General features: G+C 38.4%; 1 protein-coding gene across 2 annotated transcripts in view; it reads right to left on the reverse strand.

Annotated features, from left to right (window-relative positions):
* The window catches only part of LOC115420877 (ankyrin repeat domain-containing protein SOWAHA), an 87,486-nt gene that overhangs the window by 2,786 nt on the left and 66,742 nt on the right, over positions 1 to 17,958 (reverse strand). For both annotated transcript variants that reach the window (XM_030136467.1, XM_030136466.1), the window contains 3 exons: positions 17,572 to 17,577; positions 17,332 to 17,334; positions 9,888 to 9,960 (listed from right to left, as the gene is read on the reverse strand). In XM_030136467.1, coding sequence (XP_029992327.1) covers positions 9,888 to 9,960; positions 17,332 to 17,334; positions 17,572 to 17,577 — 82 coding nt within the window. The remainder of the gene's footprint in view (positions 1 to 9,887; positions 9,961 to 17,331; positions 17,335 to 17,571; positions 17,578 to 17,958) is intronic.

Consider the following 17,958-nt stretch of genomic DNA (forward strand, 5'->3'; position numbering starts at 1 on the left):
CCTTATAGAAAGAGAAGCAAGGACAGATATCACTTTTAGGGCATTTTCACACTTAAAGATAGTTGGTTTGGCTTTGAATTAATTAATGAGTTTGTAAACCTGCAGCAGTTTCCTCTGAAACTTTATGGAAAATTATGCAGATCACAGATTGGTTGAACCAGAAGCATCATCGTTTCAATATGTATGTGAGGCAATATGTTACAATGTGAGACGCTGAGAGAAAATGTGAAAATGTTAAGTAAGAAAATGTAAACTTTTGTTGTCCTCTGTTGTTGCTTTGCTTGTACCTGAGATAGATAGATAGATAGATAGATAGATAGATAGATAGATAGATAGATAGATAGATAGATAGATAGATAGATAGATAGATAGATAGATAGATAGATAGATAGATAGATAGATAGATAGATAGATAGATAGATAAATACTTTATTAATCCCGAGGGAAATTCAACTGAGGAAGTACTATACACTATGCAATGCACCTCCATGCACGGCCAAACCAAGCCATGCAGTGCCAAGTTGAGGTGAGTTGGGCTGATACCGGCAGTAGAATGGTTCATGAATTACACCTAAAAATTGGGTTGGATCAAAGGTGGATCACATTCCCATCATAAACAAACCAATCCAGAGTTTGTTTGGCTTCTCCTCTGCTGTTGTGTGATTGCACTGAGGAGAAAATGAACCAGACCACAGTTTAATATATGACACAAACATGTACCTGTGGAAACACCCTGAATGAAGAGAGCACCTTCAGCAGAGCAACAACAGTCCAAAACATGTCTTGAATCCATCATTGTGTCTGAGTTTCCACTTTAAAACTCCCAACTACTCTCTTGTCGCCCAACTTGACCAAACCCTGAAGTTTTGTTCATTTTGGGTAAGGACTAAAATATCCCCATCACCACCAGAGCATGCTGACTCCATTACAGAGCAGCAATAACAAACATAGGCATTGTCTCGTGCACACAACATTTTCACATGCTAATATTGGAAATTAGATTTGGACCTGGTTTGCAGCTTCAAGCAGTCGTGTGAGATCCTGCAGCGTGTCCTGCTGATGCCGGAGTTCAAGGAAGGTTAAACTCTGAGCTGGTTTGCATCAGTGGCCTTGGTTCATTCCAGCGAAGGTGTAAGACATCAGCCATCAAGGTCAGACGAGTGACTGTACTGACAACGAAAAACAAATGCTCCCCCCACCTATGGGGGTCATTAAAAATAATTTCCTCCTTCTATCGCAGTCAGTAGGAAGTGAAATGCGCTTCTGCTTCTGAGGCTGCATTTTCCCTCATGATTTTCATCAACGCATCCTTGGAACTCCTCTCTATCGTCTGGGGGTCTTCACAGGTACCGGAGTGGCTAATTAGCAAACGGCTTCCTGGCTGCAGGCCTGGCGGACCAGCCTAAATCCCTCTCTCCTCTCCACCCGCTCCCCTCTGCAAACAAGAGGCTCAGTATGAGGCTGCAGAGGCCCCCATGAGACTCCGAGAGAGAGGCGGAGGGTAATTATTTAAGATAACATGTGGTGGAAGGAGAGAGAGACAGTGAGAGACGGAGGGAGAGAACAGAGAAAGGTCAACAGCTCGTGCTCTCGCCGAGGCCAGTCAACAGCCTGTAATGGCTCTTCAGGATGAATGACACCACATCCCGTGCTGCCTGAAAAACATCTGATTCAGTATGCAGACGACTCGCCTCTGCCAGCCCGCCACTCTAATCTGGATGAACAGAGTATCTGGTTTGACTGCCATTTTTTCCTGCTTAATGGACAATCAAGGTGAGCCCGATGGAGTAGTCTACACAGGTGGACATCCGATCCCCATGTAGACCCACTCCTCAGTGGCGGCTGCTGGTCTTTAAAACAAGGGAAGCTCATCTTATCCATCATCCATCCATCCATCCATCCATCCATCATGAAACTTGTCGTATTATAGCAAAGCAACTAAAAATAAAAGGAATGCTTAATTGAGGCTGTTATGTTTCATCTATACCACAAAACCACAGCAACACACACTTGCAGGTGTATGACTTGACCCTTTTTCGCTTCAGCTGATGTAGCACTTTGGAAAATGTCCTTTCTTCCAACGTGTTCCGATACCAGTATGTTTCAACATCGCTGTCAGTCAAAACAGGTTCAGCCATTCGGACCGATACCTACTCTTTCGAACGGTTCATCCAATCCAACATCAAAAGTTCAGCGTCCAGGCCCACCTACTGACCCATTCACTCTCAGAGATGCTGAACGTCCGTGGGAGGGTTTTGGGTGGGATGATTTTACGCATTTTGCCAATGACCACCATACTTCCCTGCAGTGAAAAAAAACAACTTGGTGCTACCTCATAGACAACCCACTGACGCTCAATGTCAATGTCAACATCCACTGGCAACCAAAACCATCTACTGATCTAAACTGTTAAATACCTGTTGATCCACTAATTCTATCAATACATGCAAATAATTGGTGTAAAAAGCAGTTTGTCATCTTTTCATGGTCATCAGATATGCCGCATTTGGATGTTCAGAGGTGTGTAGTGAACGTGGAAACACCGTCATCTTCTACATCACTGATTCACCAGTAAAACCCACGGAGTTGGATCAATGAAAGTGGATGGGGGCACTTGGTATATGATCAATTATTGATAGATTTCCTGAAAAAGTCACTTTTGGGTTTAATCTGAGCTTTTATGAACACCTACATGATCAGTGAATTAAATATATGAAAATACCTGATTTTTACTGGAAAAAGACAAAATAAAGAGGATAATATTACAATAAATGATGATAAACCACATAAGAACAGGTAAATATAGAGAAAAATACATTTGGGAATTGCCACAAAAGTAGCACTGGGTCTTAGTGGGTTAAAGACTTTGTGAACCTTGCAAAGTGTGTTATATTTCCTGTAGAAGGAGCTCCTTTACTAAAAAAAAAAAAAAGTAGGTTTAATTAAGACATATGTGATTGTTCATCTGAGGATGGAGCCAAAACGAAGTCATGAGTAAAGAGGGATCTGTGTGTCCTCAGCAGTGGCTGTTGTGATCAGTGTGACTTTGAAAAGCTAATGGTTACAGCCTGTAACTGACTCTGGTCATTAAAGACAGTTTAACTCCCACCACCCCTCCACCTACTTCTGTGAAACACAGTTAGACTGCCACCGCTGCTTCTCCAAGTAACTAAATCTCCACTGCAGCGAGGAGGGCCCATGTCAACCAAACTTCATGTAACAGGATCTTCACTTTCCTCCAGTTATTTGGTGAAGGAGGGTTGTAAAACTATTCTGGATGCAAACATTGTCTTATCTCCATCAGCCACTGATGTACTACTTTTCCCAGGAAACCCTTTGACATTTCAGAGGAGTAAAATATTGATGAGGGGGACAGTTTGCAGCATTTAGTGCAAAGATAATCCTATATTTTATTTAGTTAAAATATTCAATGTTTTTGTTTTGTTTTTGAACATGAAGTAGATGTTTAATCTGCCCCAGAGTCATAGGTAACAAACTTAATGTTATAATGTCGATGGTCACTCTGTTGGAGCTCTATTTATTCTCATTAGGGACTTAAGTTTAATGGAATCTGATACCCTTTAGTGGCAGCTTGTCTGTGGACAAGTGATGAGTTTGTGGGTTTCATGCCTGGAACACTGAGATTCCAACCCTGTGAGATACATGTAACATTCATTGGTCTTTTTACTTGGAAATAACATTAATGGACTTAAGTAAAACATTATAGTCAAAGGTACATGACAATCATAGATGTTTTATTCATGAGTGCTTCTGCTCCATGTCTTCAGATGGTTGACACTGTTTACCATGATGCTCCTCTGAAGTTTATTACCAACTGTAAAGCACCGACTCACCACTGTGAGTTGTATTCTCAGGTAGGATGGCCTGCTCTGGCCACCAGAAGGATCAGCCATTGGTACATGTTTATATAGAAGGCAATACTTGGCCTCCTGCCTGTCTACATTTGTACATTACAGTGTTTCCTGTGGAAATGATTTGGTGGAGTGTAATTGGGGGGGGGGGGGGGGGGCAGCAGTGGCGGGTTTCCATCCTATTTATAATACTATAAGGGGGGGTGGAGGGTTTCCGTGTTACTTATAATACTATAAGGGGGGGTGTACAGGCGGTGAGGTAGGCGTCGTGTGTACCTGGCAGAGGTGAAGCTTCGCAAACTTTCATTTGAGGGGGCAAAACGTTTGTCCTGGCCTATTAGGCTATTTATTATACATATGAATATTAAGTCTAATTCGACAGTGATGATTTTTTTGCATGATTTTGTATGATTATGTACGGTGTGGCGGCAAAAATTTTGCCGTGGTGCTGCACCATGGCAAAATCTATACCAGCTGAAACGCAGCATTAATTGAGAAGAAAAATTGTGATACTTATTCTCTCTGTACAAATTAGTTTAGTTTAGTTAATTAGTTTATTATGTCATGGACAACCCCAATTAATTAACTGTATCATTAACAATAAAAAGGGCAGCTTTAGCCAACATGGCTAGTATCCTGCTGTAGTCCCGGCCTGATGACAATAGGCACCCGAAAATAAACAATATATTACCTATACATTTATATATCCTACTATATAATGCACGTTCTGTGTTCGGTGTCCGTCCGATGTCCAATCGATGTTGCAGCACAGGAGGCCATTTGTACAGATTTTCCTCAGCCTTCACAGGCCCAATTGCCGCCAAACTCGCCAAATGAATAGAAACATTACCTGACTATCTACTAGGCACAATTTTATGTCCGTATTCAAATGTTGTGAGGTATACTGGCCGATTTTAACAGGATCCCAGCTCATCAAAGACCAGGTCCCAGCTAACCTCAGACTGGGTCCCAGCTCACCACAGACAGGGTCCCAGCTCACCATGGACCGGGTCCCAGCTCACCACAGACCTTCATAGGCCCGATTGCCGCCAAACTCACCAAATGAATAGAAACATTACCTGACTATCTACTGGCACAATTTTATGTTCGTATTCAAATGTTGTGAGGTATACTGGGCGATTTTAGCCTCTCATGCTATCGTACAATGGCACCACGGGTATAATGCCACTAGTTATATAAATGACCATAAATTGCTTTCTGTCCCATTTGCCTGTACAGAAATGGGTCAAAGGGCATTTGATTACTCTGCACCTTATGCATGGAATCAGCTACAGAAAGAGTTCATTTCTTTGAGTACTTTTCCAGTCTAAACTCAGAGTTCTTGAGGCTGACACCATACCTTGCACTTGTTTTTCTTAATCTGCTTGTAAAGTTATTTTACTAACTGTTTATTGTCGAGTGTGTGTGTTATATGTGTTTTCATTGTGTAATCCTGTAACTGTATGTTGTATTTGTTGCTGCCTATCTTGGCCAAGACTCCCTTATAAAACAGGTTCTTAATCTCAATGGAATTTTTCCTGGTTAAATAAAGGCTAAAAATAAAAAATAAAAAAGCAGTATCAGCTGACTGAAACATCCAACATTTGGTCTCCAACTCCAGACTTATTTAGTGTTGATCCAGGGTTGTGCAAAAATTGCAAAGTGGTAACATTTTTAAAATATTTGTATTGCATTATTTCAGCTTTTCCAGAAACAAAATAAATTTTATTATCTCTTGTTATCTTTCAAAAGATTAAAAAATATGGACAAACCTTTTCATTTTAATGCATTACTTTAACTGAAGTGGAAGCCTTGTTATCATCACATATTCATTATCATTAACCAAACAGTGGAAATAAGTGTTTTAAAAACATCATACTAGATAGAACTTACTGAGAGTATTGCTGTAGAAGTGGATAAAATGATACAACTGGTTAACTGAGACAATAACTGTGTGTGTGTGTTTGATTGGCAGGTTGGATAATCTCCACTGCTGCTGCTACTGTGACTCTGCAAGAATGAAACAATACGGCAGATATGTATGTTTTGCAGCTCAGTGTGGCTTCGACCTCCTCAGTGGCCATATGGAAACATCTTTTGTGCACAGGCAGAGTGTCTAGAGACGGTGACCCTGAAGACCATATGTGTCGGCGGTGAATTGTACGCTCTGACTGCGAGCATATGGCTGTCTGTAGTTTCAGGGGGGATCAAACTGAAGTCTGGGGAGTTGATCATGAATCGCCCCATTGGCTTAAAGCTTGGGTGTGCCTCATTAGCAGCGATATGAACTCCCCTCCTCTACTCGTCCTCTGTAGGCGTGGTGGAGGGGCTGCAGGGTAGAGGTGTGTGTGGTTTTTTTTTTTGTTTTTTTTTTGGGGGGGGGGGCGGGGGGGGGGGGGGGGGCGGGGGGGTTGGGTTTGGACTGGACTTGTCAATCTGGGCGTATGGGTGGGTCTTTTGTCTGGCAGAGGCGATTTGCATCACTGCTTTCTTCGCCTCTCAAAAAGTCTGTGAGGCATGCAGAAGAAGAATCCCTTGCTGTTTTATTCTGAACATGAGAATATAAATTGAATAAATAAAAAAAATGACACTCCCACATAACTACGATGTAAGGAACCTAACATAAGAGGAACTGGGTTTTTTTTAGTGTTGTTTTGTATGTTCTCTGTTTATGACATTATAAAACTAATGGAAACATAAAGTGACAGAAGTATGGTATGTTTGTTCAAATAAAGTAGATGTATGTTTAAAATATTGTGTGGCATTAGAATATTGATAAATGAAAACACATTTACTATATAAAGTACTACCAGCTAAATAACAAAAAATGTTTCTCTTCACTTCAGAGAATGAAGAGCATAGAATGAAAGGTCATTTTAAGCACCAATGCGCACGGACAACTTTGAAGCAGATGTGTATATCAGTGGAATTCTCTTTATAATAAGCTGAAGGACTGTAAAAACATAATCCAACTGAAAAAGACAGAGCAATTAGATTGTATGAACAGTAATAAGTTTTTACATTTTGCTTCGTATTTGTTTTGCATCTTATGGCATATTTATTTGCTTATTTTGGTCTGATGTCATAATGGTTTTGCATTATTTTGTCAGGTATATATTTACCTGTTTGTTTGTTTTGTACTTCCTGGACATGTAGTTTTGCACTTGGTTTTGTATTCATTTTGTATTATCTTTGGATGTATTTTCTTTGGTTTGTCTGACTTTATACAGTATGATTTTGCCGCTAGTTGTGTATTACTAACCATTAAGGCTATTATTATTTAGAAGGGGGCAGGAAATATCAGAATTTCTTCATCCTGCTCCTTTTCGAGCATGGGTGTGTATATGTTTGTTCACCTGATGATTACCGAATGTCTGCTGATGAAATGCACAACCATGTATGTATATGTGTGTGTGTATATATGTATGTGTGTGTGTATACACACACACACACACACACACACACACACACACACATATATATATATATATATATATATATATATATATATATATATATATATATATATATATATGTATATATGTGTGTGTGTGTGTGTGTGTGTGTGTGTGTATAGATGGATAGATGTGTATGTATATGGGTGCATATGCATGTATGTATATATGTACATATTGTTGGTTTAGACCAGGGGTCGGCAACCTTTAACACTCAAAGATCCATTTCAACCCGGTTTCCACGGAAAAGACAACACTGGGAGCCGCAAACATTTTTTGACATCTGAAATGAAGATGTTAGCCTATATATACCGTAAATTCCGGACTATAAGCCGCTACTTTTTTCCCACACTTTAACTCTTTAAGTGCCAGACAGTTAAGGGGTTAATAAGCCTTAAAAGTGCCACAGAATTTGGCCGTTTTTCACTATTTCGCGTCGTTTTTATAATATTTGAAGAATCCTGCAGGAAACCGCTCGGTAACATCCGACCGATTGCTGATTAGATTCAAAACGCACCGGACGCAGCCGATTCATTATTGATCGTAATTTGCATAATTTATAATAATAATAATAATAAGAAGAATAAGAATAATCTTTATTTATATAGCACTTTTCATACATTAAAAACTGTAGCACAAAGTGCTTTACATATCAGTTTAAAAATCAGTACCGCCCCCCACCCACACCCACCCACTCACCCGCACACACACACACACACACACATATACATGCAAACCCACAAGCTCACACATACTTAAGAAGACTGACTGAGCACGGGTAGACCAGAACAAAAATGTACAAGTAAAAGTAAAACATCAGTTTAGGAGGCGCTGTCTCAGGGAGCCATCCGCACCAGGAGGCAGCCGCCGACCCCGGCGACCAGGCACCAGCAACACAGCCCCGCATCCCAACTAGTGGGAGAGGGCCAACTGGGACCCCCACCCACCAGAAAGGAGCGGACCCCAGTGAGAGAAGGCGCCACAGCCCCCGGAGTCCACAGCCGCCCCCCGGCATGGAGTGCTCCCTCTGATGAAACACCGGAGAATAAGAAACATTAAAAAGATATAAAAATATTATTCGGTCGCGTGACCTCAAATTCCCGTCTGCTTGGTCTCAAAAGGGGGACACAGAAAGAACGTCATCGAAATGTGAGAAAGAAATGGGGGTGGATGGTTTGTTTGTACACAAATATGGCGTGTTCTCCAAAGCCGATCTGATCGGCCCATGGCACTTTACAGGTTGTTTTCGTAAAGCCAATTTAATCGGCCCATGGCACTGAAAGTGTTAAACACTGCGGCTTATACTCCGACGCGGCTTATACAACGATTTTACCGGTACCATGGCTTGGGGCCACAGCGCACCTCGGTGGTGCCGAGGCGCACCTTGGTGGTGCCACGGCACCTCGGGCCAACGCTAGGTGCCGTTGCACCGCCGTACCATGGCTCGGTGCCAGGTGCCGTGGCACCGAGCCATGGTACGGCGGTGTTGTGGCACCCAGTTGTGGCACCGCGGTGCCATGGCACCTGACACCGAGCCGTAGTACTGCAGTGTCACGGCACCTAGCGTTGGCCCAGAGGTGCCGTGGCACCTGGCATCATTAAATGTTCTATTTTCTTCAGATATTTTTCTTTTCTTAGATTTCTCCATACTTGACCTTCCTGGGGTTGAAAGTCTCGATAAATGTATGGCATTTTGGCGGGCTGTCGGAGAGTGTGACGCATATTTTGAGCAACAAAAAATAATACAATATATATATATATATATATATATATATATATATATATATATATATATATACATATGATTTTATTTTAATATTTCGAGATCACAATAATCTTACAATTTACAACTACAATTAAACGAACAAACACAAATAAAGTACTTTGTTCAGATTTTGTGCAGTTTTGGTGTCGCAGGGCATTCCGCGCATGCCGGCTGCCGGCTGACACATCAAGTGCTGTCAAACGTCTCTGAAGAAGGCGAATGCTGATCACCGAAATTGCACAAGGTCTGAAGACAGAAGTTAAAAACTTTGACTTAATAAGAAGACATGATACACGTTTTTGAGACAAATAACATACACTTCAATCGGACACTTATAATTTATTTTCCCAAGCCACGCAGAGCCGCAACATAAGGATGAAAGAGTCGCATGCGGCTCCGGAGCCGCGGGTTGCCGACCCCTGGTTTAGACAAAGGGGTGAGAGCTAATAAGCTATGCTTCTTCTAACTCCTTTTCGAATATGACTTTTTTTTTCTTTCTTTCTTTTACGTGTATCATTATTTTATGCTTCCTTGAATTTTCATTTCTATATTATGTTGTGCAAAGAAGTCAAATAGTAGTAATCAGGAAGCTTGTATCATATCCATATTCGAAATAAATCAATAAAACAAATAAATAAATAAATGCAATGAAATGAAATGAAATATAATTTAAAACACTATTCATGATTTTTGACCTACTTTTCCCTCATTATTTGTTGGTAATAAAAACAAGCTTTTTGTGAATCGTTTTGTTTTGTCTTTTTGAACAAAACACTGTAGGGTGGACTGACTCACTGTAAATGTTGATCAAGGAGAGGATGATGTGCTGATGGCCATGAATGGAGGCGAGGTGGAGGGCTGTGTAACCCTGCAAATAAGAGAAGGCATCATGACGTCAAGGAAAATGACATTTCACACTAAATTCCTGCAGATGTTCATTCACTACAGACAGGATTATGTAACAGCAGCAGGAACAGCAGACATCAATAGCAGGAAACAGAAGTGGGTTTCAACTCTGAAAGCATGTTGTTTGGTAATAATCAATAAGTTACAGCAATGATAGGCTGTGTGATCAAAAGTGTGACTGAAATTAAAGACATCTTTCCAACAGGATGATGGATCATCATGATAGAGTTGTTGCTTCTACTGCCTCGATCCAGTATTTCAACCATTTCAAACCTGATTTGCAAGCATTAAGAATTTTCTTTTTTTTTTTTAATGATGTATTGACAAACAAACAGCCCAGTATTTATGGGCGGAGACCATACTTACGCCAAGTTATTCTATTACAGTGTTTAACCCATAAAGACCCAAACAGTCACTGCTGATAAAAAGCATCTACTGATCTAAACTGTTTAATAATTTCTGATGGAATAACCCTATCAATCTCTGTAAATAATTGGTGTAAAATACAGTTTTTCATCTTTTCATGGCCATCAGATATGAGCCATTTGGATGTTCAGAGGCTCTGTAGTGAATGTAGAAACATCCTCATCTTCAACAACATGGATTCACCAGTAAAACCCATGGAGTTGGATCAATGACAGTGGATGGACACACTGGGTTTATATCCAGTTATTGACAGATTTGCTTAAAAAGTCAGTTTATCTTCAGTTTTCTCTGTTTCTGATATAAATACACTCAACTTTAATCTGAGCTTTTATGAACATCTACATGATCAAGAAATTAAATATAAGAAAATATTTGATTTTCACAGAAAAAATGCAAAATACAGAGGATAATATTAAAATCAGTGGTTAATTTAAGTTAATTGCTTAATAAAAGGTTAAATACAGAGAAAAATTAATTTAGGAACAGAACTGACACAAAAGTCACACTGGGTCTTTATAGGTTAAAAGATAACTTGACAATTTTGAAGTCTGTCTCAAACCACCAGTCAGGTACCCACAGTAAAGGAGCAGATGGTAAGTACTTCTACTCTTTCACTGGTATCTGCTTAAGTTTTATACCTGTCTTATTTCCTCCACTACTTTTGTTTGACTGCTGTAGTTTCTTTTCAGACTATGGTTTTCAGTCTTTTCCTGTCCAGTGAAAACTATGAATCACCAAATGTGTGAAAAACTGAGGAACAAACTATTGTGTATTGTGTTGAGTTTTCAAGGTTCAAGGTTCAAGGTTTTCACTATTTGTCTCCGTGGGGGAAGATATTTGGTTCAGAGCAGGAACCAGCTGCATCCATAAATTCAACACACAATACACAACACAATGCTACAGTCTCTCCAATGCATATAGTGCTGTGCATAAATCACTCAATGTAACATTTAATATACGACATATACTATAGTTCATATAGTGCATTACTGTTTTCAGCACTGAATAAAGTTTATTTGTGCCTCCACCTCATATTGGCCCCACTGTAAAAATGACTGTAGAATTAACACCAAAAAGTTGTAAAATTGCAATATAAAAAATAGTAAGTGACAATACAATGCAAAGTTGTTTATTTAAAAAGATTTTTGTGTTAACGATTAAATCAAATATAGCTGTAGCTCTTACAGGAAGAGTATGTGAACAAACCAGATTTGTATGTAGAAATTATGTATTTCTGTTGTTTTTAGAAAATAAAACTGTAAATTGAAATACAATGTAGTACCGTTTAAATTGCAAGACCAAAATGCTGAAATAACAGCATATTTGCTTTTTTTGTATATATAAAAAATTTATAAAAAAGTAAACATTTAACAACGTAACATTTTGAATTTGTACATTAATGGGTTGGTAGAGTTGGTAGAGCGGCTCGTCCAATAACCAAAGGGTTGGTGGTTCGAATCCTGGCTCAGACTGTCCATATATCAAAGTGTCCATGGAAGACACTGAACCCTAAACTGCTCCCAGTTGGATCTGGTGGCTTTGGAAAGTGCTTTGGACACCATGATGTTGGAGAAAATGTGCTAAAATAAGTGCAGTCCATTTACCATTTAAATCCAATGTTAAATCTACATTATTAAAATGTTAAATCTACATGTTACTCCATAAATATGTTTACAGTTGGATATGTTTTTTACAGTATTGTTCTGGAAACCACAGCTGCCAGTTTTTTTTTCTGTAAAAACAACAGCATTTTTATTTTTTTTTACAGTGCATTAAAACGTCCCTTCAAGCAATACTTGCTTTTCAGTGTAAATAACAGTGGGCAGCATCGAAAGATTTCAGTAAACATGCATTCAAAAGCAGAAGTGAGTTGGAAGTTGTTTTTTTTTTTTTTTTTTTTTTTTCCAGTTTACTGTTAAACTACAGTAGATTATTACAGCAACCTCCAACTGGTGTCTTTTGACTGTTCCCTGAGTTCTGACAGACTTTTGAAAAAAAACAATAATTTCCTACCATGCACCCTGGTAGTGGAATAATCTTTAAAAAACTGTAAATCTACATACATTCATTTCTATTAATGATTCTAAAAGTATCATGGAGAATGCAGTGAAGGATAATTTCACTGTTTTTCTTGATGCCATTATGGTTGAATAGTTGTTATTGTGTTTTATTGTTCATTGTGTATCATGTATGTGTTTTGTGTTGTTTGGACGTTGTATGGCTGCTACCTTGGCCAGGTCTCCCTTGCAAAAGAGATTCCTAATCTCAATGGGACTTCCTGGTTTCATAAAGGCAAAATTAAAAAAAAAAAGATAAATATTGTACTGGAGATTGTATCTCTAGGAGATAAAGGTAAAAATCTATGGTTGCTGGCAGGATGGTAAATTTTGCCTCCAATCAGCTTCATTTATATAATCATAAGCAATGGTGGATTTACCGACCGGTACCCTCGGTGCTGTGCCCCATGTTTGAAAACACTATTCCTTATACTGTACATACGCTCTCCCACCCTTACACACGTTTACACATACTCTTTTTCGTTTATTCTTTGTTTATATTTTTGTTGTATGTAGTCTATTACTATTTTATCTTATTGTCTTTGTTTATGTTAATGTTGTGATGGGGTGAGATTAATTTTATAAGCCCCATGGGGTTTTCTGATCTCACTTGCACAATCTGTTTCTTTACTTGTCCTAATGTTTGATTTGTTGTTGTGTGCAAAATAAATAAAATAAAATATGCAGAAAAAAAAGCTGTTCTGGCCTGGAATCAAACCACTGTCTTCCATACAGCTGTTTAAACTGTTACCTACAGAGCTCTATTCCACTTGTCTTGTAGACCCAACCTATTTGCTATCTGATATTCTTGGTACTTTTCGGGATGTGCCATATATTCCTGTGGATGCTTGGACGCTAACTTTTGCACCTTGAGGCCCTCCTATCTCTTGTATTGGAGAAGGGAGGGTTGACTGTGAAAGCACCATTTATAACTACCGTTTTTTTATGGTAAAGGGAGTTAAATCTGAACTAAAGTCTAATAATCATGAAGAGATAACTGTCTATTCAAGCAGCATTTGGATGTGGACGCCACAAAAACAAATGGGCAGCCACAGAAGGTATGTCATATAGTCAGAACTAGAGAACTGCATGACATTTGCCACAAAACACAGCCAGTGATTGAGTGAATTACACAAAGTTGTCAAACAGGCCTATATATAACTGGTGTGTGCAGTTAAATTTGACTGCATTTACTGGCTGTCGGACACGTGTCAGCATCTTGTAAGCTGTTACAGTGTTTTGCTTGATAAATGGTCAAGCATTCTACATGCACACACGCATTTTCCTGTATGAACTACTAGTAGGACTACCAAGAAGGAATAACTCATGCTACTACTACATCCAAGCCTCAGGGTCAGTTAAGATTAAAGTGTGTACTGTGTTGTGAAATATGACTGTAATGCATAGTATGGAATATAACAGTTCAGAGAAGGATATCACAAAGGTATGCATATATAGTCAACCCCCCCCCCCCTTCAATTTTTTCTGGATCAGCCATTGGTAAGTATTAGTAATTCCTGCCTGTTGTGTAAAGATATACCTGAGAAACAGTAAAACAGAACATAAACTGTGCTTCAAAACAGACAATAAAAGTGATAAATATTTGCATCTTTCATTGGAAAATGTTTTAAATTATTCATCCATGTAACAGAAACCGCTGCATCAAACCAAAGTCTGTTCAGAATTCACTTGATTTCTGAAAGAAGGATTCCTGCCAACACTTATAACAGCATCTTCACTTAATCCTTTTTGCCTTCTTCCAGTTCCTCTGTGCGTCCATCAGCCTGTCTGCTGTGATTTCACCACCACTTTGACAGAAACACATCCTCGATGCCCAGCATTTACACTCCTCTTTCCTGACGATTTGTAAAGCTCGACGTACATGTGCGTCGGCTGCTGTTTGTACACATTAACACTGGAGCGTCCCAGTGGATTGGCTGCCACTCATCCTGAGCTCCTGTCAGTGTCATGGACGACAAAACGCTCACGTCGCTGTCAGTCGAGCCTTTAAACGGCTGTTAAATGACAGTAAAGATAGTTTGAAGTCAGTGTTCATTAAGGAAACGCGTCTGTACTTTACACAGCGCTGTGCTACTGCTGTCGGCTAAACTCTTATCACAATCTTGACTTAAAATGTGCCCTGGAGGCTCTTTGATGTGGAGTACAGTAAGAAACTATCAAACACACTGAAACCTCACACTGTCACACCTGTCACAGGAAGGCACAGATGTAGCTATTCCACCTCTATGTGTCAAAATAAGACTATGAATGGTTGGCTGTTTCACAAATAATTGTGGCTCATTTGTGACGGAAGCAACAATAACTGTATGTTTCCCTTCTGCAAATTAGGGATTATGTTGTTTAGACTAATCACAGATGAACACTTTGGACTAAATCCTGGTAAAATACAAACATCAGCTACTAATTAGCACTTTTGGGGATTTGGAAATCTACTCCATCAAAAGTTGTAATCGAACGCTGATGTGTCTTTCATGAGGAAACAGGACTTTAACCCTCTGTGGGTGAAATGAAGACGTCTCTGTGCTCATAAACACAGTATATTTGACATTTTGTTAAAAGGTTAAGCTGCTTTTATGTCTTCAAATACACTTTGAGCTTCATATCACAGGTAAAGGCCATTTCACCAGGGGGGCCTGGAAGTGAAGGAGGATCAAGGTAAGGCCGCAGATGATTCAAGATGTTAGTGTCCACACATATCCACACAGACCTCACAGATACATGATCTAACAGCACAAAATAGAGCAGATTGAACACACTTTGACATAGAATAACACAAATCAGCCATTTCATATCAAATATCATGAGCAATAATCAGTCCAATACTGTTACCAGTGTCATATGCATCATAATACTTTCAGTACTGTTAATGGTATCACCATAACGGCCACAATACAAAACCTCCTACCTGAAAAAATCACTTTTTTCAGGAAACAAAAAAAACATGGATCCTGGAGGATTCTGTTGGGTTTCTGTACATTGGCTTAGAGTCTGGTTTTGACCAACTCTATATGTAAAGTGTCATGAGATAACTTTTGTTATGATTTGGCGCTATATAAATAAAATTTGATTGATTGATTGATGGTTTAGTTTTATTATAGAATAGTCTTTGTTGTTGTTGTCAGGTGACCTTCATGTCTTAAGAAAGGGTGGGATTATCTTGCAGATAGACTGAAAATGTGGAGTCATCTTTGTTCTCACCATTTAATGTGAAAACTCAAAATCTAAAAATTTGCAGATAGGAGGTTTTGTTTTTTGGCCATCGAATATTATTCAGTATCAAGAGCAGTTTTAGTGCTACATCTACTCTATATCAATTGTATGTTTCTGTTTTTAATTTTATGGCTAATAAAATCATGTATTTTCTGCATAATTTTGATATTGTTTTGGTTGTTATATGGTTTTTGTCAAGTTTTCTTATGCACTATTCACTATTCATTCATTCTTATCTCACCTCATCTCATCTTATCTTATCCTATCTTAGGTGCACAAAGATCCACATTAGTGGTGGAAAGCATGGAATTAGATCTGCCGATACAATCCAACAAAACCACTAGAAAATAGAATTTGCATTTTCAATACTTTTTTGATACTTTTTTATTGCAATACAAACAAAAAAAGTTCCTAAAAATCAAACAAAAATAGGAATTTTAAAGAGAATAATAGTAAAAAAGTAAAAAAGAAAGTCTTCTCAAAAGTTATACTCATAACTTTTATAGGAAATTGTTGTGAAGATTGTTGGTTTTTTACTGTTCTTTTTTTACTGTTCTTCATCCCTTCAGCAGATGGGTTTTTAGTGACAAAACTGAAAATATTAGTTCTGGTTTTAGAGGACATGGGCATCCCAGCTAATAATTATAACAACAACAATTTCATTTATTCAACTCTTTACAGGATGAAGCACAAGCAAAGTGTCATCCAGATTAAAAGATTTGTAGAATATGCAACCACCGCCCATCCCCGTGTTCTACCTCTTGGTCTGCCAGTAGTTTCTTTCCCAGTGCTGTGCATAGCCTTAACAACTCCATATCACATACTTAACAATGCATGATGTATGTTTTATTTTTGTATAAATAACACATTTTATATTCATGCACTTTGTCCAAGTGAGCGTTGCTTGATCTATGGGGGCACCTGTCTTTTTATTATTCTTATTTATGTAATTTTTCATTGTTTTTTTTACCTTTTACCTTGTTACTGTCTTTCATGTATTTTTACGCTGAGCTCTTGCAACTCGTTTCCAATGCAGTTTTTCCTACAAATGGCAAATAAACTGATTCTGATAAATGAGTGCAGCTCAAGTAAAACAGGTGAGATTTCAGTACATGATATTTTCTACAAATAGGACAAAAATGCAAAAGATAAGTCAAACATATAGTGATAAAGCAAATAAAAAAATCAAATACCTGTATATTAAAACAAACTCTTGATCTTACAGGATGTGAAATATATAAAAATGCAGATAAATTACAGAAATCGTGACACTAAATGAAGCACAATTAAAATTTGCAATGACAATACAAAAGAAGAACATATAGTACAACTTTTTTTTTTTTTTTTGGCAAATTTATCATATTGACACAAACCTGATTTCATAGAAAAGTTTCAGCAGGTTTATGATAACTACAGTCGTGAATCTCATTTTTAACTCCTAACGATTAAAAGTAATTCAACCCCCAACATGTTTACAGATGTCATTTGTCTTTTTGCTGGAGGACGTTTTCCTCTGATTTTCCTCCCTTGCATGTAAATCTCTTAGTCGGTGTGTGACGACTCCCTTTTAACCACATTTGTATCCCATATATTCTCGTGTACATTAAAACATGACTTACCCCCTTCAGAGAGGCGCGTTGTGAGTTGGTAAGCAGGCATGTGAGAGGTCAAAGAAATACAGAGTGAAACGCAGCAGATCAAAGACAGAAGCAGCAAACTCATTTCACACCACCGCCGGAGGTAATTTGACTGAAGTAAATATTTGTCAGAGCTCTGTTTACTTAAATAGCATGACATCTAAAGGGAATTTGTCAGGACTGCTCATCTTTGGTGCTATAATGGATCAAAAACTCACTTACATGCTGCTGCGGTGACGGACAATCGTTCAGAAGGTTGAAGAGGAGGCAGAAAATAAGAGAAAGCATGAAAAACATATTTAGTAAACGGGTAATCATTTTAAAAATAAAACTACTGTGCATGCTTTAAAGACATATAAGACTTTATTTAGAACTTAGAAGACATAAACAGCATGATGCCTAGTGGTTTAGCAAAGTAAATAAAAAGATGTTGTCACCGTAAAACAGTCGGATTTCTTTTCTCTTGTTCCACAGATTCATTTAAGTGTAAAAAAATTACTTAAACTTTTTTTTTCCTCTTTTTTCTTTTTTTTTCTCTTTCTTTTTTTTCTCCTTTCTTCTTTTTTTTTGGTTCTTTTCTCTTTCTTTAATGGTAATAATACTTAAACT

The sequence above is a fragment of the Sphaeramia orbicularis genome, chromosome 6 (genome assembly GCF_902148855.1).
Source record: "Sphaeramia orbicularis chromosome 6, fSphaOr1.1, whole genome shotgun sequence".
Taxonomy (NCBI): Eukaryota; Metazoa; Chordata; class Actinopteri; order Kurtiformes; family Apogonidae; genus Sphaeramia; species Sphaeramia orbicularis.